The sequence below is a fragment of the Dama dama genome, chromosome 14, assembly GCF_033118175.1.
Source record: "Dama dama isolate Ldn47 chromosome 14, ASM3311817v1, whole genome shotgun sequence".
In the NCBI taxonomy this organism is placed as follows: Eukaryota; Metazoa; Chordata; class Mammalia; order Artiodactyla; family Cervidae; genus Dama; species Dama dama.
The window spans coordinates 26,685,411-26,707,969 of record NC_083694.1 but is presented as its reverse complement, the minus strand read 5'-3'; the positions used below and the strand labels follow the sequence as shown (position 1 = coordinate 26,707,969).

The 22,559-nt window shown below is 39.8% G+C and overlaps 1 protein-coding gene across 1 annotated transcript; it reads left to right on the top strand.

The window, feature by feature from the left end:
• Positions 1-4,454: 4,454 nt before the first annotated feature.
• SDE2 (SDE2 telomere maintenance homolog) lies at positions 4,455-21,664 on the top strand. The gene is made up of 7 exons (XM_061160158.1): positions 4,455-4,618; positions 10,566-10,683; positions 12,155-12,266; positions 12,591-12,760; positions 13,553-13,667; positions 16,705-17,209; positions 20,325-21,664. Exons 1-7 carry the CDS (start codon positions 4,499-4,501, stop codon positions 20,544-20,546), a joined length of 1,362 nt encoding a protein of 453 aa, XP_061016141.1. The 5' UTR covers positions 4,455-4,498; the 3' UTR covers positions 20,547-21,664.
• Positions 21,665-22,559: the final 895 nt, after the last annotated feature.

Sequence of the window (22,559 nt, the reverse complement as noted above, 5' to 3'; positions counted from 1 at the left end):
TATTAAGGAAAATCTAGTTAATTTATTTAACCTAGAAGTTTAATTCAGTTGACCAATGACCCCCGCATTTTAATTAATGAGGTACAACACCTTTCATTCAAAAACTTTCAAAGGATTTCACCATATGAACTTTGACCACACCCTGTGGTACAAAGATGTATTCTAACAACAGTTGTTGGGTAGCTCTTCAGCCATTTAGAAGCAGATACACAAAGCAGTCAGATGAGTTTCCTGAGTTCACACAGCAAAACCTCTAGGGAGTAAGAAACATCTGACTTTTTCTCAGTCCATTTGCCAAATAACATTTCCTCTTCAGGTGCAAAATAAAATTAAATTAGTGAAGCTTATTTACTAAAGGTAACTCTAGTTAATGGATATGATGGTTAATGTTATGTATCATCTTGACTGGGTCATGAGGTGCCCAGACATTTGGTCAGAAGTTATTCTGGGTGTTTCTGGATGAGATTAACATTTGAACCAGTAGACTGAGCAAAGCAGACTACCCTCCCTTAATGTGGGTGGGCCCCATCCAAGCAGTTGAAGGCCTGAATACAGTAAAAAGCCTGACCCTCCTCCCAGTAAAGGAGGGTTCCTTTTACCTGGACTGCCTTCAAATCAGAACATCAGCTTTTCCCTGCCTTTAGACTAGACCCAAAACCTTGGCTCACCTGCTGACCTTCAGCTGAGAACTACACCAGGCTCTCCTGGGTCTCCAGCTTGCCCACTCATCCTGCAGCTCTTGTGACTTGTCAGCCTCCTTAATTGCATGAGGTGTGAGCCAATTCTTAACAATAAGTCTCTCTCTTTCTCTCTTATATAGTTGCTCTCTCTCGCTCTGTCTGTCGTCTCTATTCTATTCATTTTGTTATATTCTATTCACTTTGTTTCTCTGGAGAATCCTAACACAGTGGACATATACTAATGTCAATTAATTAAAGGAAGAAATACTTCTAAAGGCTTATCACTTCTCCAGCAGAAAAATCCCCTTTTAAAAGGTTTGGCTGTGCAAAATTCATAAAGGGATTGCAGATTTCTGTTGACTAGAGAGAAATTAAATTTCAATGTTGAAAAAATCCCAATGCTCAGATACTAAATTTCTAGAAGATAGGTGCTCTGTCAGTTTTGCTTTATAGTTCTAGTACTGTGAACAGCATGAAAGAAATTCAGCCTTTTTAATATAACAACATTATTTGATGGTGATGTAACAATGATGATACCAAATAAGCCTTGGGAAGCTACTGTTGACATGATAATGCAAACAAGGTAATATCTAGAGCAATCAGGGGTGGTAGAATTTACTGATCTAAGTCCACCCTGAGTGAAGATGTTTTCTTCTTGCTGATATTACAAAGAGCTAGGCTTCTACATTCAGCACTGACTGTGAGTCCAGCTTTTTATCTCTTCGCTGTGCCTCTACCATACTCTCCTCTTCTGCCCTCTCCAGATCCTTCCCAGCATCAGAGCTAAACACAAACCTCTCCTACCTCTCAACTCCACCTCATCCTTGATGTGTCCTGTTTTCTTCTGTCCAATAAAGGAAGGAGGGTGGAGCTGTGTCTTCACTGGCAGCCAAACATCTTGGGTCCTTGCTTCAGGCTCCACCTCCCACATCAACCACCACCCAGTATGGACTACACAGCTCTTACCCAGAAGCTGTTTTTCCATCCTAGGAGCTGACCTCATTGTTTCTGGGGTTGGAGCCATCTACAAGGCGACACTTGCCAACTGGGGAGTTTGTAGCAGTTTTGTGTTTGTGGCAGTTTTGTGTTTGTGGCACGGGAAGAGTCAGCCTGTACCATTGTCTTTTGTTTTAACGGCGGCATTAACAACCTCTGTTCACCTCCTCTGAGCACAAACATGGCTGAAAACACAGGACGACTTGCATGTCACACGTGGATGTAGTCTGTGAATTCACTAGTTCAGGAGCTTTGCTGTCATTTATGAAAATTGCCAGAGTGTACAGCTCTGCTTCCTGTTCTTGCAGACCAGCACTACATTCTGGCTCGGTTGAGCCTCTGTCATGGGTTGCCTCACAAGCATTGTCTAGTGCTGTCATTTCCTGGCAGTGAACAATTATCCCACACTGCCTCAGGATGCTCTCACAGTGTCCTCCTCGTGGTGGCTGAACCAGTCTTCAAAAAGCAAATGTGTAGCTAGAGTCAGTTGTTTGGAGAAGATGGGCAGAAACAAAGCTCATGTGGTTTGTTGGCAAGAACACCAAATACAGTTCTAACAGCACAGCTACACACTCTTACTAGCAGAGGAACTGGCCCCCACCTGCTCACCATTTAGTGTCATAACCCCCCACGTGTCTTCCTGTCCCTTTTCTCCCTACACTGAGGTTGGAAAGGTGGCAGATTTGTCTCTATTTTTCCACAACCAGCCTGGCACATAACACTGTCTACTGGACACCACCACACACTCTCAACCATCCAGCCAATCAGCTGTCTTTCTAGATTTTTTTTTTTTTTTCCACTGATGTGCGCTGTTTTCTTGGCCATAGCCCTAACTTTGGGTACCTTAATTTTCTCATTATTTAAAAGTATTCAGTAATTTAATCCAAGTTGAAGCTGCATCTTCAGGAGAGAAAGTGTTCTGTTAGTGCTAACTATGGTGGTACAGTGGTAAAAAAATCCACCTGCAAGGGCAAGAGATACAGGAAACTCGGGTTTGATTCCTGGGCCAGGAAGATCCTCTGGAGGAGGACTTGGCAGCCCGCTCCAGTATTCTTGCCTGGAAAATTCCATGGACAGAGGAGCCTGGTGGGCTAGAGTCCATGGGGTCACAAAGAGTTGGACGTGACGGAGCACACATGCAGGCAGACATGTTTCTTCAGATATGTATTGGGAATAATTAGACTGTCTACCTTAGTAATTCATCAAATATCCACCTAATATTTATTTAATACCTAATTTGTGTGTGCCATGGTGCCACCATGCTAAGTGCTTATTGGGAAGATTTAACAACAGATTATATATTACTCAGGAGATTTTTGTCTTTGAAAAGTTAATAATAGTTATTGCATATTTTAAATGACAAATGCCTTTTTCAAATTTTTTTTTTAATATTAGGATTTTTAACAGTAGGAATTTAAATGCAAGAAAGGGATAAAGGAACAATTTCATTTAAACGAGGTTTTGGAAGGACTAGATATGATAGTAACAATGTAGACTTCCCTTATTAGAAGATAAATACTTGGTGAGACATTTACTGACTCTGGGGTCACCATGTCACCCACTTTGCAAAACACTGGTCTCTAGGCACAGTATTTTTATTATTTTGTGTAATTTTTCTTTATCTCCTGGCATTCGCAAGGAGGCCCTTTCTCATTTTTCTTCCTGTGAAAGTGAAATAAAGACAAATGAATCTATAACTTCAGAGATCTTGAAATTCTGTTGTTCATACCGCCAGTTAAAATGATTTGTGAATTTTTCGTTGCTTTCCCTTCAGCAGAGTTTCATTTGCTAAAGATCTGAGACGCTGAGAATTCGATTCTGTGGGCTGATACCATCGTGTTTATTAGATACAGATATCTCCTAAGAACCCTCCTATCTCGTGGCTTTTAAATTGTTCAGGATTTTATAAATACCATAACCTCAGCATATTAAACATTAAGGGACTTCTTCAGATTCCCAGAGCCTTAAAGTTAGACTATGCAAATATGTGCGAGTGTGTTTCCATGGTGCTGAATAAAAGTTATGGCAGGGTTTTTCAGAGCAGCATCACTATAAGCGTCACTCCTGCCACTGCCTTTCACAAGGGCCCACTTGCTGTGAAATATTTTGAAAACCGAGCTGAAGTGAAGATAACGCAGAGCGCAAACAGGCGGAAATACGAATAAACTGAGCGTGGCTGGCAGAAACCGAGAGGCTGGCAGTTTCCGCAAAGGAAGAGAAGGCTTGGTAAACCTGGAGGAAAAACCCGCCCAGAGCTGTTGTTTAGAAACCTCCCCACCTCCGTTTCCCTTGCCCCTAGAGTCGGGGGAGCTCCCCAGAGCCGAGGAAGCAGCCCCCCAAAACCGCTTCCGCGACTGCAGCTTCCCCTCTCAAGCCCCCAGGGAGCAGCGCCTTCTCCGGGCACGACTCCCTGCGACCCAAAAATAACTACACAGATAGGCGGAAAGGGCCAAAGCTTGAGGCACAAGAAAGCACTCAGCTACCTTCTTATCGCTTATGGCCAGAACGCTGGAAACCTAACCCCGGGCCAGCCTTTTATAGAGAGTCCCTCGAGCCCCGCCCTAGCAACTTCTCTTAGCAACGCCTCGCCCCGCTGCTCTGCCTTCTTATCGGCCTCTGCCAGGCCCTTCCTGTTCCCCTCCCCCAGTCAGCTTTGCTCTGCTGCTTCAGGTCACGTGACTGTCCCCAGGGGAGGGGCGGTGCAGGCGGAAACGTGAGGGGCGGGGCGCTGGATGAGCGAGCTTACGTCATCAAGATACGCCGGGTGGGTGGTGGTTCTTAGCGCTCTGGGGAGTGTCGAGGTTCCGCGACTGGGTTCCGAGATGGCGGAGACGGCGGCGCTGGTGTGGCTTCGGGGCCCTGGCTTCGGGTGCAAGGCGGTGTGGTGTGGTTCGGCCCCGTGCTCCGTACGAGAATTTATCCGTCGACACTGCGAAGACCAGGTGAGGTTTGTGGTTTCTGGAAAGAAAAGGACAGAGGAGGACAGGGGCAGGAATAGGTGTGGTGAGGGTCTGTCGGGGGGCACATCTATTCTTTGGGGTTTTCAGTTTTTGAGGCTGAGGGTTCCTCAGTTTGAAGATGCTTCAAACTGATAATGAGGCCTTCTGTCGCTTTTGTTTTGTGATGGTTTTGTTTCAGAGAAGGGAGAAAAACCCTTCCGCTCACAGGCGCTGTTGTCCGGCCCTCAGTCTGGACTAACAGAATACCCTTTGGTATTATTCTCTTCATCCGTAAATGAGGCATTTGGCCCAGAATATTTTCAAGGCTCACTTCCTTGGTGACTCAAATGGTAAAGCGTTTGCCTACAATGCGGGAGACTCGGGTTCAATCCCTGGGTCGGGAAGATCTCCTGGAGCAGGAAATGGCAACCCACTCCAGTATTCTTGCCTGGAAAATCCCATGGACGGAGGAGCCTGGTGGGCTATAGTTCAAGGGGTCGCAAAGAGTCGGACAGGACTGAGCGACTTCACTTTCACTCCTTACGTTCACTCTACAGTTAATGTGACGTGCATTTTTGTCCATTGCTAACATAGCCCTGTTAGCTCCAACCTAGAGAAGTATGTCATATCCAAAGGATGATTGGGAAGGAAATGGATTCTTCTGGTCACTGGTCGTGGCCAAGCACTCACATAGGCCCTGTCGAGAGCATGATTCTTAGGGCCTGTCATTTAGACGTTTTCATTAATCATACGATGCTTTTATTTGTCCAGGCATATTTTTCAAAAACAAAGTTACACATGTGTAGTTTACTTAATTATGAAGTAAGCAAGCTTTTACCAATTTTAAGATATTAAACCTATTATGTTATTTAAAGAATTAGATGCTCTCCTTGAATCTAATTTTAATTTTGACGTTTGACCTCTTACTCTGTTTTTCTTTATAAGCACACCTCCTCTGTGTTTCCCTAGACTTTCTCTGGTTGTTATTTATGAGCTAAACATATGTTAACACTGCAGTCTAAACCATATCTTTACTTGGACTGGTTCCATGAAGAAGCAATGTGTATTTGCAAATTGTGTAGTTTTTCAGTTTCCCTTTTTCTTCCTATACTTCAGTCAAGTTTAACTGCTGTCAGAACTGATAGTTTCCATCAGTTTGCCATCTGAATGGGGCAATATTTTCCAAAATAGTTGGATTTTAATATCTTTGAAAATAACTTTTATCTCATGAGTACAGTTTTCAAGCTTTTTGACAGTTGATCCAAAGTGGGACCAGAAAAATTTAGACCTTAATTATGAGGAGTCTTGGGAGAAATTTAAAATAAGAAGAAATATGAATGAATGAATTCAGTCAGATACTTAAGAAACATGGCCATAATAAGTATGAACAAAAACACAAAACTTAATAAAAGGGCATTTGATGAGATACTGGCATGAATAAAAATAGGGCAGTTTCACACCTGTGCCTTTTAAAACAAAACTATTCTGACACATGATAAAGTTGGTGTTAGCTCTCCCTGAAGAAGTAAAATATCAGCCCAGCTCTTCATTAGGCTGGGATAACAAACATAGATATAGCCAGCTGCAAAGTCAATAAGAAACAGTGTTTCTCCCAAGGACATGGTGCAGTGGTAAAATGTCAAAATGTTTTCCTTGAAAGTCTACTTCCTTTTCATTCTTTTTGAAACCTTACCTTGAAAATCATAGATTATAAGAGTAAACTGCTGTTTGAAGTTGTATCAGTAAGAAGCATCCCACTCTTGCCTTGAGAATCTAAGTCCCTTTGATATAGAGAAACACTCTTGATTTCCAGGTGCAGAGCTTCAGATTAGGTGTTTCTAGACACAACATTCGGAGAAGGCAACTGCACCCCACTCTAGTACTCTTGCCTGGAAAATCCCATGGATGGAGGAGCCTGATAGGCTGCGGTCCATGGGGTCGCTAAGAGTCGGACATGACTGAGCGACTTCACTTTCACTTCTCACTGTCACACATTAGAGAAGGAAATGGCAACCCACTCCAGTATTCTTGCCTGGAGAATCCCAGGGACAGGGGAGCCTGGTGGGCTGCTCTCTGTGGGATCACACAGAGTCGGACACGACTGAAGTGACTTAGCAGCAGCAGACACAACATTGCACATTTATCTTAACTTTGTAGTTTCCGAGGAAACAGGAGCCTGGATCTCCTTCACAGGCTAGATCTAAGTATTGACCCTGATACACACAGCCCTGCTTTATTATGAGCCTTTTAAAATATTTTTCATTTAAATTTTACCTAAATCCCATCCTTGCCCCCAATCCTATAACTGTATCTTTTTGTTTGTGAGACACCTCATGATTCCTCTGGTGTGCAGTCCCTCTCTTGTTGTAGTGAGTCAAGAAATTTGATTTTGTTGGACTACATGTTCTTCTCTGGTGGCCTTGGCTGATTGGCCCAAGAGACATAATACTTTGTGCTCAAAATGCCTTATAAAGGTTAAAAACAGTTAAATTGATTCTAAATTTTTTTTTTCTACTAGAAAATTGTCAAGAATCTTAAGTAGAAAAATGCAGTTTTGGTGATCAGTTGTCTGATTAAGCAGTTCTGTTCAGAAATGAGTATGATGTATAATCTTTCTGCCTGCATATTAAAGTTTTTTGAAGTTATTTAGGATTTTAGAAATACCATACTCATTGGATATACAAAATGTTAAACTAGAGTGGCTCTTAATTTATAAACATTAAATATATAGAAGGTGTATTACTTGTCTTATTTAATTTTTACAGCTTTTTAAACAGGATTTTATAGACAAGAATAATCCTTCATGTTAATCACATAATTGTATATGGCCTGAGTTCCCTTGCTCCTCTCTCCTGGTACCATATTTGCCTGGGAAAATGCCAGTCAGTTTAAATCCAACTCTCCACCTATTTTGAGTGGCATCTAGGCAGTGACCCTGGTAGGGGAACTAATCACATAAAGCAGTCTCATGACAAAGTCACAAACGCCAGCCTTAGTGCTGCTTGGCAATTCTACTGTAATTGCATTTGGATTAGAAAAATCCGCTGGATTGCAGGACTGCTGAGAGTATTGATCCTGCTAGACCTTGGGCAGCTGGACAGAACCTAGGCATGCCCAGAATCTCAACCCATCCTTAGTAACTTTACTCACTTTCCCCAGGGTGTCATCCAGATATTATTTGTGTTTACTGTGGTATGAAAAGGATTGAGAGGCACTGCTCAGTTCATCACTCTTTCACTCTCCTAGATTACTCTCTCACATCCTCTCTCTCTAAATCTCCAAGACTTATTCCATCTCAAGGACAAACTTTGTATTCAAGCAGTAAGGAGAGAATTTTCCTCTCCTCACAGCAGTGCCTCTGGTAGGTACCTGCTGTGTATTCAGCCTTCTTGTGTGTTACTGTGGGTGAACTGTCATTATTTTACAAGTAATTTGCAGTTATCTTCTACTTTGTAGAGTAACCCCTCCTTCTTACCTACTGACAGATTTATTTGGCATTAGTGCTTTCTCCCCTGTATTTTCGCTTTTTATTGGCTCATTCCTACCAGTGTGCAAACATGAGCCCACATCCCTTCCAGCTGTCGCTTTATTTTCTCTGATTTTCTTGATTAAAAAAAATATACTTGAACATAAAGCTCTTCTCCTTTAGAACCCACTCTGGTTCAGCTTTTCTGTTCCCATCACTTCAACAGCTCTGTGTCATGCTGGTCAGTAGCTTCTGTGTGGCCGTATCACGATCAGTTTCCGGTTTCCATCTTGCTTGGCCTGTCAGCCTCAGTTTGCACAGTTGACCATTCCCCCCTTAGTGCACTTCTCTCACTTGTGCAGATGACACTCTCAGTTCTCTTCCATCTCGCTGGCCCCTCCTTTCCAGTCTCTCTCGCTGCTTCGTCCTCATCACCCTGAACTCTCATGGTGCAGGAGCCCCTCCCTCATCCCAGTGGTTTCTTGTCCATGCTCATGGCTTTCAGTACCATCAGTGTGCTGGTAGCTTTCAAGTGTAAAACTTCAGCACAGACTTCTTCCCCAAACTCCAGACTTGTATAGCACCTGGTCTACTCGGCATCTCCATCTAGTTGTGTAATAAACATCTCACACCAAAATATCCGAAGTGCGACTGATTTTCTCCTTCAAATATCCCCTTCCCTCTTAATAGGTGGCAACTCTATTTTTCCATTTGTCAAACCAAATTTTTGGAATCTGATTTCTCCATTGAGCTCATCCCTTCACTAGAGCGTTAGCATTTTCGTTCAGCGTGTCCTCAGAATCTCATATTTCTCTTCCACTCTGCTGCTACTGCCCTGGTACACATAGAAATGTCTCACCTGGATTATCACAGTAGCTTCCCAATGATCTCTCTGCTTCTGTAATCTTATTTTTACAGTTTAACAGAGTGATCCTTTAAGAGCTTGACTCTGATCTCAAGTTTGTTCAAAACTCTACAATAGTTTTATTCAGAGAACCATCCAGAGTCCTTATAATGGTCTTGAAGGCCTCATCACTCCCCTTGTGAACTTCATTCCAGCCCTGCCGGCTGTGTTTTTCCTCCTTGAATACTCTAAGCGCATCTCTGTTGCAGTCTTTGCATTTGCTGTTGCCTCTGGAATGCTGTTCCCCCAGACCACCGTATGGCTTATTCTCTCACTTTCTTAAATTCTCTGCTTTCTCTGACTGACCATATAGATTAACTAGATTACCACCACACCTATCCACATATCTTAATCCCCTTTACCCTGCATATCACCACTTGACATAATATATAATTTGTCAATTGTATAATTATATCAAACATAATATATGTTTGTTCATAATTTGTCTTCCCCCACTAGAATATAAGCATCATGAGGCAGGATTTGCATTCACTGTGGTATTCGTGGTAGTATTCCAACACTTGAAAAGTACCACGCTCATAGTAGGCAGCTGAGTGAAGGAATGGGTCCCATTAAAATAGCTGTGTGATGTGCCTCAGAATGAATGTTCATAGTTTCCACTTCAGGAAGGTGCCAGAAATGCCTTTTTCCTTTCTATTTGTATTTAGATCTCTTTATTCTTCATGTTGCAGATTTAATTGTCAACCTCCTATATAACCTCCTATAAGTTCCATGTAACTTTGGACAATACTCCTCTGTTGTGTTATTTTATGGCATCAGAAACTTGTTTAGGGACTTCCCTGGCAGTCCAGTGGTTAAGACTTTGAGCTTCCACTGCAGAGGGTGTGGGTTTGATCTCTGGTTGAGAGCCAAGATCCTGTGTGCCAAGTGTTGCGGCTAAAAAAAAAAAGAAACTTGTTTAGAAAACCTTAGGGTATTTATATTTTCTTTTCATCACTTGATCTGAGAATTTTTTTGAAATACATAGAGTGGGTCTGGAGGGGTATGTGGGCTTCTTCATTGATTGGCTGGAACTCAGGGAGATGCTGGCAGAAGAGATTAATTACCAACTGCCAGCTGATTCTAAAACTGTTAAAGCTTATGTAAGTATATTAAAAACCATATTTTTGTCTCCTCCTCTCCCCTCTTCTTATCCCTATCTACACTTTTCAAGATGTCAGTTTTAAATTTGGGGCCACTCAATGTTCAACTTGGTATTATTTTTAAAAGTCAGAGGAAATGGGACCATCAGAGTTACTAGATCTGAGCCCCTGTAATCTTCCACGTTGACTCCTATTTCCTATTAGAGAATGAGAAAGAGCAGTTTTAATTTTCACCTAAGAGGCAAAAAGTTCTTTATATCATGATTAGGTAAGTATTAGGAAAAAGTTGTACCTAGAATACATCATATAAAATGACTTTTTTCTTTCAGTGGTTTTCATTTTTTTCATTTCAGCAGATATTAACTGATCACATCTACTATCTCCTTGTAATTGAAATAATAAAAAATAAGCTAGGTCCCGTCCTGCAAAAAAACTTGTCTCATAAACAGCATTGAAAGAACCCTCACTTGTCTCTAGGTTGTTCCAGTGGAATGCTTCTTTGTGAAATGCAATGGATCACTTGTTAACACCAGTGACACAGTGCAGCATGGAGCTGTTTATAGTTTGGAACCCAGACTTCGTGGTGGAAAAGGAGGTAGGACGTGAATGTTGACGGCTTAGTAGTAACATATCTGCATTCTGTAGCCAGATGTATTAAATTAACAAACTCCTTGGTCTCTGTAGTGTACCAGCCTTGATTTGTCTTATGAAGTCCTTTGTTAATTTCCCTAGTTTTGAATATTTTCTCTTTTATTTTTTTGGGGAAAGATACAGTATGATAAAATTCCCACCTTCTCCAGCCCGGCCAGGTCACTCTTAGGCACCCTAGGCGCCCAGTCTTTGGGGAGAATTAGGTGAAGAGAGATGCTGGCTGTTCTGTCCAGTTTGCTGATGAGTGTTAGAACAATCAAATCTCCTTTTGCTGTTCTCAGCATTTTGTTTGGTTATTCTAGTTCCACAGGAAGTCTGACGTCACTTTATGAAATATAGCTGTTTACAGATTGAGGTAGATCAAGGTCCTGGTTGTAGTAACTCATCTTAGAGAAAAAAAACTAAAAGCAAAAACTGAATGTGAACAGTTCTTGGTATTTCTCCTGATGGACTAACATATAATTCTTAGGCTTTCTCAAAATCTGTGGTAACTCAGTTTGGTTTTCAAAGAACTAACATCTCAGATTACAGTCATCCTGCTGTTTGAAATTCTGTCAATATGAAGCTTGTTGCGTCAGCCAGTGACAGCTTAAAATTGCTTTATTGCAAAATCTCATCATATAATTTTTAAAATTCCTAATTGTGGAATTTTGGGATTTCTGTCATTAGGTATAGCCCTCTAAAATATCCCAGTGGTGCAGGTGCAATATTGCAGAAGTATAAGAGAAAGTGTGAAAAGCACAAGATTGAATCATGTTTATCAGTATTCTTACCTTTGCTACCTGGGTTAGAATCTTGATGTGCATTTCCTTTAAAACCGAAAAGAAAATAGAGATCACCTTTACTCTTATGATAATCTTATAATATAATAATACTCTTTTCACAAGCTTGGCTTTTGTCCATCCTTGAATACTTTAAAAAAAATATTTATTTATTTTAATTGGAGGCTAATTACTTTACAATATTGTGGTGGTTTTTGCCATACAGTGACTTAATCAGCCACGGGTATACATGTGTCCGCCAGTCCTGAACACCCGCCCTCCCCATCCCATTCCTCTGGGTTGTCCCCTGCACTGGCTTTGAGTGCCCTGTTTCATGGATCGAACTTGGACTGGTCACCTATTTCACATATGCTAATATACATGTTTCAATACTATTCTGTCAAATCACCCCACCCTTGCCTTCTCCCACAGAGTCCAAAAGTCTGTTCTCTCTTTGTCTTTTTTGCTATCTTGTATATAGGGTCATCATTACCATCTTTCTAAATTCCATATATATGTGTTAATATACTGTATTGGTGTTTTTCTTTCTGACTTACTTCACTCTATATAATAGGCTCCAGTTTCATCCTCCTCATTAGAACTGACCATCCTTGAATACTTTTTAACCTGCTTTCTCCAAATATATTTGTTTAGGTTTTGGCTCAATGCTCCGAGCACTCGGTGCTCAGATTGAAAAGACAACCAATCGAGAGGCTTGCCGGGATCTCAGTGGAAGGAGATTACGAGATGTCAATCATGAAAAAGCGTAAGATGCCCACCTGTTTTGTTTTTTAAAGAGACGTAGTTTTCTGTCATTAGTGATGGCACACACACCACACATATCAGAAATGTAAACTTAATTATGCTCTAATTTGTTGTTACCAGACTTAACCTTTTTCATGATTGAATAATTAGCTTTGGGTTTTAGTCAAGTCCATAACAGAATGCTAATAAGCATGGCACACCTTTCTGAGGGACTATCTCAGTGTGAATAAGAGTGCAATAATTTGTATAAGTGGGGTGTTATCTATATAAAAGTCTGTGTGTATCATTTAGCCATTTAGTTACATCTTCTCTTTCCTGTCCCCAGCATGGCTGAATGGGTGAAACAACAAGCTGAGCGAGAAGCTGAAAAGGAGCAAAAGCGCCTGGAACGACTACAGCGGAAGCTTGCAGAACCCAGGCATTGCTTCTCCAGCCCCGACTACCAGCAGCAGTGCCATGAGATGGCCGAGCGCCTGGAGGACTCTGTCCTCAAAGGTGAGGAGGGGGGTTCCTTAGTGCCATCTGCAGGCATCCTGAAAGCCAGCTGTTCCACACCAAGGGCAGTTCTTGACCCTTCTTAGGTTATAGACTTGTGAGAATCTGATGAAGCTATGAAATTTCCCCACTCAGTAATGAACACAGTATGCCTTACTACACGGAGGGGAAAAACCCACATATCCACACAACATTTGACATAGTTGATCCCTGAGCTCTGGGTGGGCCCCAGGTAAGAATGCTTTTTGTGCTTCCTGGGAATAAGCTAAGTCTTCAGGAGGTACCAAGACTCCCACATATTTGCTTTCAGTTTTAGGTCCCCTTTTTATTAAATAGTTTTTAATGGGAATGATTATTCTTAGCTTTTATGTTTTAGCATCAAAAGCATTATGCTAGGACTATTGTATATTCAGTTGGATAAGGAGGAGTCTTTTCCATCAAAAGGGTTATAACATAATAGGGGAAAGATAGTTGTATGCAAATAAGGGGATGCATAAAGGGCATAAGGGGGTGAATTATTAGGTTTGAGGAGTGTTAGGAATGAATCTGTAAGCTTCAAAGTTACAGATTGGACATGGTGCTTTAAAAATCTGGTTCAAGAGCCAAAATGCTTATTTTAAATCTGTAAATTTAAAATTAGTCTCATTTTAACTGGATTAAATTTTCGTATGCTAAGAAATTTAAATCTAGAGCTTTAGATTATGGCTCTTTTTGCAGTCCATATTATTTATAAATTCTTTAATTAAACTTAGTCCTGATGGTAGAAACTGAGTTGTTAAAATTTGTGGCTAGGCATGCAGGCTGCCTCTAGCAAGATGGTATCGGCAGAAATTGGTGAGAGTCGGAAACGGCCAAACACATCAAAAACAGACGGAGGAGCCAGTGCAGGGAAAAGGAAATGCTTTTGGTAAGTATGTTCATTTTCATTCCAAATAGATCTTTGAGGACTGAAGAAAAATATTTTTTTCTTTCTGTTTATCCCTCTAGAATATCTTGTTCTGAAACTTACCTACTATATTTCTTCCTTGTCTTATCTGGTATAAACACACTTTTAAGTAAAGTCTAATGGAAGCTCAGAAATTTTCCAGAGTGTTTCAGATCAGGTTTCAGCGATTTTAACATTATACACATTAGTAATGGTTTCTGCCAGAAGTGCCATTAATAGAGTCTAAGGGACAGTTTGCCTTCAGTGAAAAATCACTCAAGAAGTAGCTTTATACTTGACTTACTATTAGGTGTTGAGAGAGGTAACTTTCAAAATTCCAGGGGGAAGCCATGACTTTAGTTTCCAAGTTGTTCTGTTTTCTGTGGTTTTTCATAGTCATCACTGAGGTCTTTGGTCACCTTTCCAGAATTCTCTCCACCACTTTTGCGCTTGTGGGTGAAAAGCACAGCAGTACTTTTTCTTACCCCTTTTACTCTTAGCTCCTCCTCCCTTCCCATTGGTCCTCTGGTTACCAGCTTCATTCTCTTGGGCCAGGTTCTAGGTGATGATAAGTTGAGTTGGATCTTGGCTTGTTTGTTGGCTTCCCCTTTGGGGATAGAAAGGTAATCATTAACTAAACACTATTGAACTCAGTCCAGCATAGAATTTTTTGTGTTTTTTCTGAAATGGAAATTAAATGTTCCTGAGAGAAAAGGTAATGGTATTTCCTGTGGGTCTCTTTTTTTAAGCCAGGTTTATTGATATATAATTTATATACAGTAAAATTCACCCTTTTTAAACAGTTCTGCAAGTTTTGAAAAGTTTATACTACATAATTACATAAGCATCACCAAAATCAAGCTGTAGAATATTTTTGTCAGCCTCAGAAGTTCCCTTGTGTCCTTTTGCACTTAATTTTCCTCCCCCCACCACCACCCCTGGCAACCACTGATCACTAACCTGATGTTTGTTCCTATAGTTTCATCTTTTCTAGAATGTCATATAGCTTTTTGTGTCTCTTTCTGTTTTTTTTTTTAATGCTTCTAAGAGCATTCATTATCAGATCTAAACTATTAAAGTATTAGCAAGGAGGTATGTTTCCACTGAATTACTTAACAGTGCATTCCTATAATACAGCCAGGAGATGAACACACATTAATCAGTTCAGTCGCTTAGTCGTGTCTGACTCTTTGTGACCCCATGGACTGCAGTACACCAGGTTTCCTTGTCCATCACCAACTCCTGGAGCCTACTCAAACTCATATCCACGGAGTTGGTGATGCCATCCAACCATCTCATCCTCTGTCATCCCCTTCTCCTCCTGCCTTCAGCCTTTCCTAGCGTCAGGGTCTTTTCAAATGAGTCAGTTCTTCCCATTAGGTGGCCAAAGTATTGGAATTTCAGCTTCAGCATCAGTCCTTCCAATGAATATTCAGGACTGATTTCCTTTAGGATGGACCGGTTGGATCTCCTTGTAGTCCAAGGGACTGTCAAGAGTCTTCTCCAACACCACAGTTCAAAAGCATCAATTCTTCGGTGCTTAGCTTTTTTTATAGTCCAACTCTCACATCCATACCCGACTACTGGAAAAACCATAGCTTTGACTAGACGGACCTTTGTTGGTAAAGTAATGTCTCTGCTTTTAAATATGCTGTCTAGGTTGGTCATGGCTTTTCTTCCAAGGAGCAAGCGTCTTTTAATTTCATGGCTACAGTCACTATCTGCAGTGATTTTGGAGCCCCCAAAAATGAAGTCTGTCACTGTTCCATTATTTACCCATCTATTTGATTTGAAGTGATGGGACCAGATGCCATGATCGTAGTTTTCTGAATGTTGAGTTTTAAGCCAACTTTTTCACTCTCCTCTTTCACTTTCATCAAGAGGCTCTTTAGTTCTTCTTTGCTTTCTGCCATAAGGCTGATATCATCTGCATATCTGAGGTTATTGATATTTCTCCTGGCAATCTTGATTCCAGCTTGTGCTTCACACATTAATGGTTATCATCAAAATATAAATATGAACACATCCATGTACATCCCTCCCTTCCTTCTGTCCTGGGCTGCCATCCTAAATGAACAAGTCCTGGCATATATTCCTCAGAGACGGTTTAATCCATGTTCAAGATGTTTTTTGTTTGTTTAATCAGTTATAACAAAAATATTTACAGATTGGTTAATTCATCAGCTCCACTTTTTATCATACATTGTCACTTCTGGACATCTAGAAAGCCTCGATGTTGTAAAATAGTGTACCTTGTCTACAATAAACATAGGCACCTTACAAAAATGCACATACAGACCCATGGTTATAACTTAAAACTGTCTGCTTGATAATGGAGGTATTAGCCAAGAGCCCTTCCCCTCACCCTGCCTCTTAGTCCTGTGTTCAGTGACTAAGTAGCAGATTACACTTAGTTCCCAGAGGTGGATTAACATGGACACTCCCAGAAGACACAGCCCTTCATTGTTACAGGAAGGGCTGGGCCTTCTTTTTTCACTTAGCATAATGCTTTTGAGACCCAGAGATGGTGTTATATGTATCAGGAGTTGATTCCTTTCTGCTGGCAAGTGTGTTGCCTGGTATGGCTGTATCACAACCTGTTTATCCATTCTGTAGTTGTTAGACATTTGGGTAGTTTCCAATTTTGGGTGATTATGAATAAAACTGGATTTTCTTTTAACTGTTCATTATTTTATCTAATTTCCAACAGTTAAAATTCATACAATAGTAGGAAAAAGGCTTTAAGCAAAATCAATTAAAGAGAGTCACATGTTTTAAAGAGAGATCCTTAGGATCTTTGGAATGTTGCTCTCAGTCTCACTGAATTTTTTTTTTTCCTTCTGTTTATACCTTTGGGATATCTTGTTCTGAAACTTACCTACTCTCCATCTCCATCTCAAACTAGCAGATATCCTTATTCAGAGTCTGTTTCCTGGACTAACTGCAGCTCTCTCTCTCTCTCTCTTTTTTTTTTTAAGTTGAAGCTGTAAATGGCATTAAATCTTTCACTTTCTGATAGGATGGGCATGGAAGGACTCGGGACTGCAGAGGGGTCCAGCTCTGAGAACTCTGATGACGACAGTGAAGAAGCACCTAGTACTTCTGGAATGAGCTTTCATGTTTCTCAAAATGGCTGTGATGGAGTTGACATGGCAGCTGAAATTCCTAGTAGTTCTCAGCAGGCACGAGTATTGAGTACAGACTGTAGATCATCAGAAAAACTGCAGAGCCCTTTGACTGACTCTGGGAACAGTATTTCAGAAGACTTGCGTGCTGAGCTGGGGGAGACACCTACCCAGGAGTACACGGAAAGGAGGAGGTCTGTAGAAACAGAGAACACCCGGGAGAAAAAGGAGGCAGAGGGTAAAGAACCCTTAGAAAAGGAAGCAGCTGGAGTTGGACAGAATACCGAGCAAGAAACAAAAGAAATGACTGATGGGGAAAGAGCTGCCAAGGGAGCACCTGGAGAAGATAGGCAAAACATTGCCGTTGCCAAGCTGGAGGCCAGCCAGTCAGGAAACATGGTAAGTAAATTTTAGGAGTCGATGTCTAAAGCCAAGTCAGTTTTTTTTCCTTAAACCTTTTATTTTGTTTTTTGTTTTTTTTAAACGTTTTTTTATTTTTATTTATTTGGCTGCATAGAATCTTAGCTGTGGCATGTGGGATCTAGTTCCCTGACCAGGGATCGAACCCAGCCCCCCTATATCAGGAGTGCAGAGTCTTAGCCCCACCAGGGAACTCCCCCAAACCTTTTATTTTGTATTGGGGTATACTCGATTAACAGTTTTTGATAAGTTCAGGAGAGCAACAAAGGGACTCAACCATACATATACATGTATCCATCCTCCCCCAAACCCCCCCTCATCCAGGCTGCCACATAACACTGAGCAGAGTTCCATGTTAAAGCCAAGTCAATTTAATCTCTGCAGTAGGTCATTAAAATGAAACATGTGCTTTTCCCCATCAGCTGCTTAGTGGAAAGGCTTGTTTAATAATCAGTAGTCGATGATAGTGAAGCTTGTCGTGTCTCCCCCCACCCCACCCGCCAAAAGAAAAATCCTTGGATTTTTTGTTTTTAAGCTGTGGAATTGGTATTATTTTGCCACTAGGTGGTATCCTTGGTTCTATATTTCATCAATTCTAAGATGCACATTTTTCACATTTTAGTATCTCTGAGTTTGGATATACATCACAGTTTACTTGATATTATTTATTCTTTCTTAGTAATACAGGCAGTAGTAAGGCATATTATGATAGATGTCACTTTTAGATTTGATGAAATGTGCTCATTTTCCTATCACTACATTTCTTGTTAGTTTTTCTTTCTCAGATCAGTTACTGTTTGAACACAGTTGTCAGTTGGATGTGAAGACCTTTTCTGCAGAAGAGGAGCAGTTCCTTTTAAATTTATCATTAAATCTTAAGCCCTACACTCAGCTTTTTAAAAACTTATTTTCATTATGCATGCTTTCCCTTAAATAGTTATTTGCTGTCTTCAATGGACTGACTTCCAGCAAAAATCTTTTAATGTTTGTTTTTCAGTCTAATGATTTCTTTTTTAGGACAGATGAAACCTGACTTGGCTTCCTTTGATAAACACAAAGCTTACCATTATTTATTTAAAGCACCTTCCCTACTCCCAGGAAATAAGCAGAAATGCATATATTGCTCTTTCTAGGGGAGATAGTGAAATTTTTTGAGCTAAGGGCTTTAAATTGACCCTCACACCATCTTTGGAGTTATAAGAATGTCAGCTTTTGTGTAATTCATACATGCTAGGAGGTTATCCTGAGCAAAGTCTTAGAAAAATGAAAAAGGAAAATAGAATAAAACCTGATTTGACTTTTGATCTTTGAGCTTTTAACTGTGGAAATTTTGTTCTTGATGTAGTTGTAACTGTTGTATTCATAATAATTCTGTGCAGCCATGTGTGATTCTCCAAAGACACATGGTGGGTTAAGATTTGGCCTTACATAAAGAAGTCAAGATTCACTCTAGAAATCTAACAAAATAACCTTTAAAAAAAAAAAGATAAAGAATCTATCTATAGAGTTGTTCATTATTTTTTTTAAAAACAACTTAACTTTGAGAGAGTTTTTTTGTTTGTTTGTTTTTTTTTTTGAGAGAGTTATTATTTTTTGAATATGCCGACAAAAGTTTGTCTAGTCAAAGCTGTGGTTTTTCCAGTAGTCATGTATGAATGTGAGAGTTGGACCATAAAGAAAGCTGAGCACTGAAGAATTGATGCTTTTGAACTGTGGTGTTGCAGAAGGCTCTTGAGAATTCCTTGGACTACAAGGAGATCCAACCAGTCAATCTTAAAGGAAATCGGTCCTGAATATTCACCGGAAGGACTGATGCTGAAGCTCCAATACTTTTGCCACCTGATGTGAAGAACTGACTCATTTGAAAAGATCCTGATGCTGGGAATGGTTGAAGGCGGGAGGAGAAGGGGATAACAGAGGATGAGATGGTTGGATGGCATCACTGATTCGCTGGATATGAGTTTGAGCAAGCTCCGGGAGTTGGTGATGGACAGGGATGCCTGGCATACTGCAGTCCACGGGGTCACAAAGAGTCAGACATGACTGAGCGACTGAACTGAATATGTTTTTTAAAAAACTCCTAGGTGAGGGACTTCCCTGGTGGTCCAGTGGTTTAGAATCCCCCTTCCAATGCAGGGGATGTGGGTTCAGTCCCTGGTTGGGGAACTAAGAACCCAGACGCCTGGGGGCAACTAAGCCCTTGGCACCACAACTAGAGAAAGCCGATGTGCTGCAATGAAGACTCAGTGCAGCAAAAAAACCCAAAAAACCCTAGATGAACACTTTCATTCTTGGCAGAGCATCCGTCATTAGAAATATTTAATTTTGTGTAAGTCTATAAAGTTACTTGGTTGATAGAACATTTGCAGGTCTTTTGAACAGCATTTAAATTTGTCAAGTTATTTAAGTGAGAACTTTGACAATCATGATTATTCGATTGGAATAGAAAGCTTAAGATTATGGGGTTGGGGAACTTCCCCTGGTGGTTCAGTGGCTAAGACTCCACGCTTCCAGGGCAGGGGCCTGGATTCCATCCCTGGTCAGGGAACTAGATCCCTCACACCACAGTGTTGAAGGTCCCATGTCTGACAACTGAGATTTGATGCAGCCAAATAAATATTTTTTAAAAAGATGATGGGGTTAATATCAGTAGATTCATAGGCATAGGATTCTCATTAAAATGAAGCTTTATAGGATGCTGCTTTTTTCTTCAGTCATAGTGGGAAGGGTAGGCGAGGTAGGTGAAGTATGTTTTGCTGTTTGAATTTTTACTGGATAAGTCAAAAAAGAAAAGTTATGTTCATATTAAGATTTATCTGTTTTGGAATCTTTTTTTTTTTTCTGTTTTGGAATCTTATAACTTATGTTCTGAATACCTGTTTCTAAGTATATAGATAAAAAAATTAATGTTTACTTGAATTGAGAACATGCATAGAATAACATGATTATTAGCATTCAGTAGTAAGATACGGCATATTAAATGAAGATTTCTTGAAAAATAGGATGTCAATGACAGTTGAAGAAAGTTTTAATTAGAGACAAAGGAATGGACTTACTTAAAATTTCTCTCTCTCTTTTTTTTTCTTTTTCTCAGGATAACAGTCAAGAAACTTTAGATTTACTGGCAATCAGTTCTGTTGCGGAAATGGAGTTGCTGGGCTTGGAGAAGCTCAAGTGTGAACTCATGGCCCGGGGACTGAAGTGTGGGGGCACTCTGCAGGAGCGGGCAGCGAGGCTCTTCTCTGTCAGGGGACTGGCAAAGGGGCAGATTGACCCAGCTTTATTTGCCAAGCCTTCAAAAGGGAAGAAGAAGTGAACTTCATCAGAGCTGATTTTCTGTTTCTTTATAGCCTAGTGCTTATAAACCTGTTTAATGTTGACCCTTGAACGTTATTCCTTTTGGTATTAAAGGTGACTTTTTAATAATCTAGTTCTAACTATCCTCTTTTTCATTATTAGATTTATGGAATTAATTTGTGAAACTATCTGAGCCTGAAGATTTTTTTTGTGGGAAGCTTTTTTTATAGCTCATTTCTTTAATAAATATAGGGCTATTCACAGTTTGGGTTTCATTTTGTGTCTTTTAGATAAGTTGTACTTTCAAAGATTTGTCGACATAAGATTATTTATAATATAGTCTTTTCTATCTTTTAATATCTGTAGGAGCTGTAGTGGTAATTTCATTTTTATTCTCATACTGGTAATTTCTGTTTTTCTTGATCAGTCTAGGTAGGAGTTCATTGTTTGTTGATCTGTTCTCAAAGAACCACCTTTTGGTTTTGTTGCTTTTTCTTAATTGTTTTTAATTTCGTTGATTTCTACTCTTTATCCTTTCTTATACTTTGCTTGGGTTTACTTTGGTCTTTTTTGTTTTTTTCTTAAGGTACATACCAAGTCACTGACTAGACTTTGTCTAGTGTAAATATTTAAAGCTGTGAGGTTTTTTTTAAGCACTATTTTGACTTCATCTCAGAATTTTTAATATATTTTCATTTTCATTCAATTTTAAATGTTTTCTTTCTTGTGAAGTCTTCTTTGACCCATGGATTATCTAGAAGTATGTTGTCTAATTAGCAAATTTTTTTTGTTCAATTAACTAAAAAAAAATAGTTTACGCATTTCTCCCATCCTGTACTCCCTGCCTCTGACAACCACCAATCATTTCTCTGTATCTATGAAATTGGGGTTTTTAAAAAAAAAAAATTTTTTTTTTTTTAGATTCCACATGTAAGAGAGGTCATACAGTATTTGTCTGTATCTTAATTCACTGAGCAAAGTGCTCTCAGGATCCATTCATATTCTGAAAACAGCAAAATTTACTTCTTTGTTAATGGCTGAATAATATTCCATTGCATATATTATTCATTTGTCATCCATTATGGGTACTTAGGTTATTTTCATATCTTGGCTATTAATAAATAATGCTATAATTAATATAGGAGTGTACATAGCTTTTCAAGTTTTTGTTTTCCGTTTTTATTATTGTTTATTTATTTATTTTTGGCTTTGCCTCATGGCTTGTAAGGATCTTAGTTCCCAGACCAGGGATTGAAACCTGGGCCCTCAGCAGTGAAAGTGCAGATCCAAACCATGGGACTGCCAGGGAATTGCTTTTTTTTTTTTTTTTTTTGGTAAAGAGTGGATGAATGGTGCACTTTCTGAACCCTCACATTCTGGCAGTGTTTTTCTGTTACTTTTGCATATATGATAACCTTGACTGGATATCAAATCCTAGTTTATAGTCTTTTAAAACAGTAGATATTTGCTATTTTTTCTGGGATGTAATATTGCAGTAGAGAAGCCTTTGATTCTGATTTTGAGTTTCTTAATGTGAATTTTTTTCCTTGGATACTGCTTTTTCTTTATGCTTTAAATTTTAAAATGTCACCATGTTATTTCTAGGTATGGTCTCTTCCTTAATATTTCTTAGTATTAGGTAACTTTTTTTGTAGTCTGAAGACTGGCCTTTTAATTTTACACCATTATTTTCCTATTATTTGATTATTGCCTTTATTGTTTCCATGGAACCTGATTTTTGCCATATCCAATCTGCTGTTTACCACTCTTGGATTTGTAAACAACTAGGCTTTTCCCTTAGAAAATCTTTCTTACTTTCAGGTTAGTCCATGCTTACTTGCTTCTGTTTTTAAGTATGTTCTCTTGAAACTTGGTATGCATATGCTTTAGAGTCTTCTATGTTTTCTGTTTCCCTTTCATAAGGGCACCTTTCCTCTAATTCCTCAAATTGATTTCCTTATAATTTTTCAGTCTTTTAAGTGTCTCGTGTGCATACATTTAGATCTTCTAGGATAGGATTAGCTATACAAGA

Coding starts and splice junctions, on each gene's coding strand:
- SDE2 (XM_061160158.1), top strand. CDS start 4,499: ATGGCGGAGACGGCGGCGCTGGTGTGGCTTCGGGGCCCTGGCTTCGGG. Junction 12,761..13,552: donor GGAGGACTCTGTCCTCAAAG/GTGAGGAGGGGG, acceptor ATTTGTGGCTAG/GCATGCAGGCTGCCTCTAGC. Junction 17,210..20,324: donor CCAGCCAGTCAGGAAACATG/GTAAGTAAATTT, acceptor TCTTTTTCTCAG/GATAACAGTCAAGAAACTTT.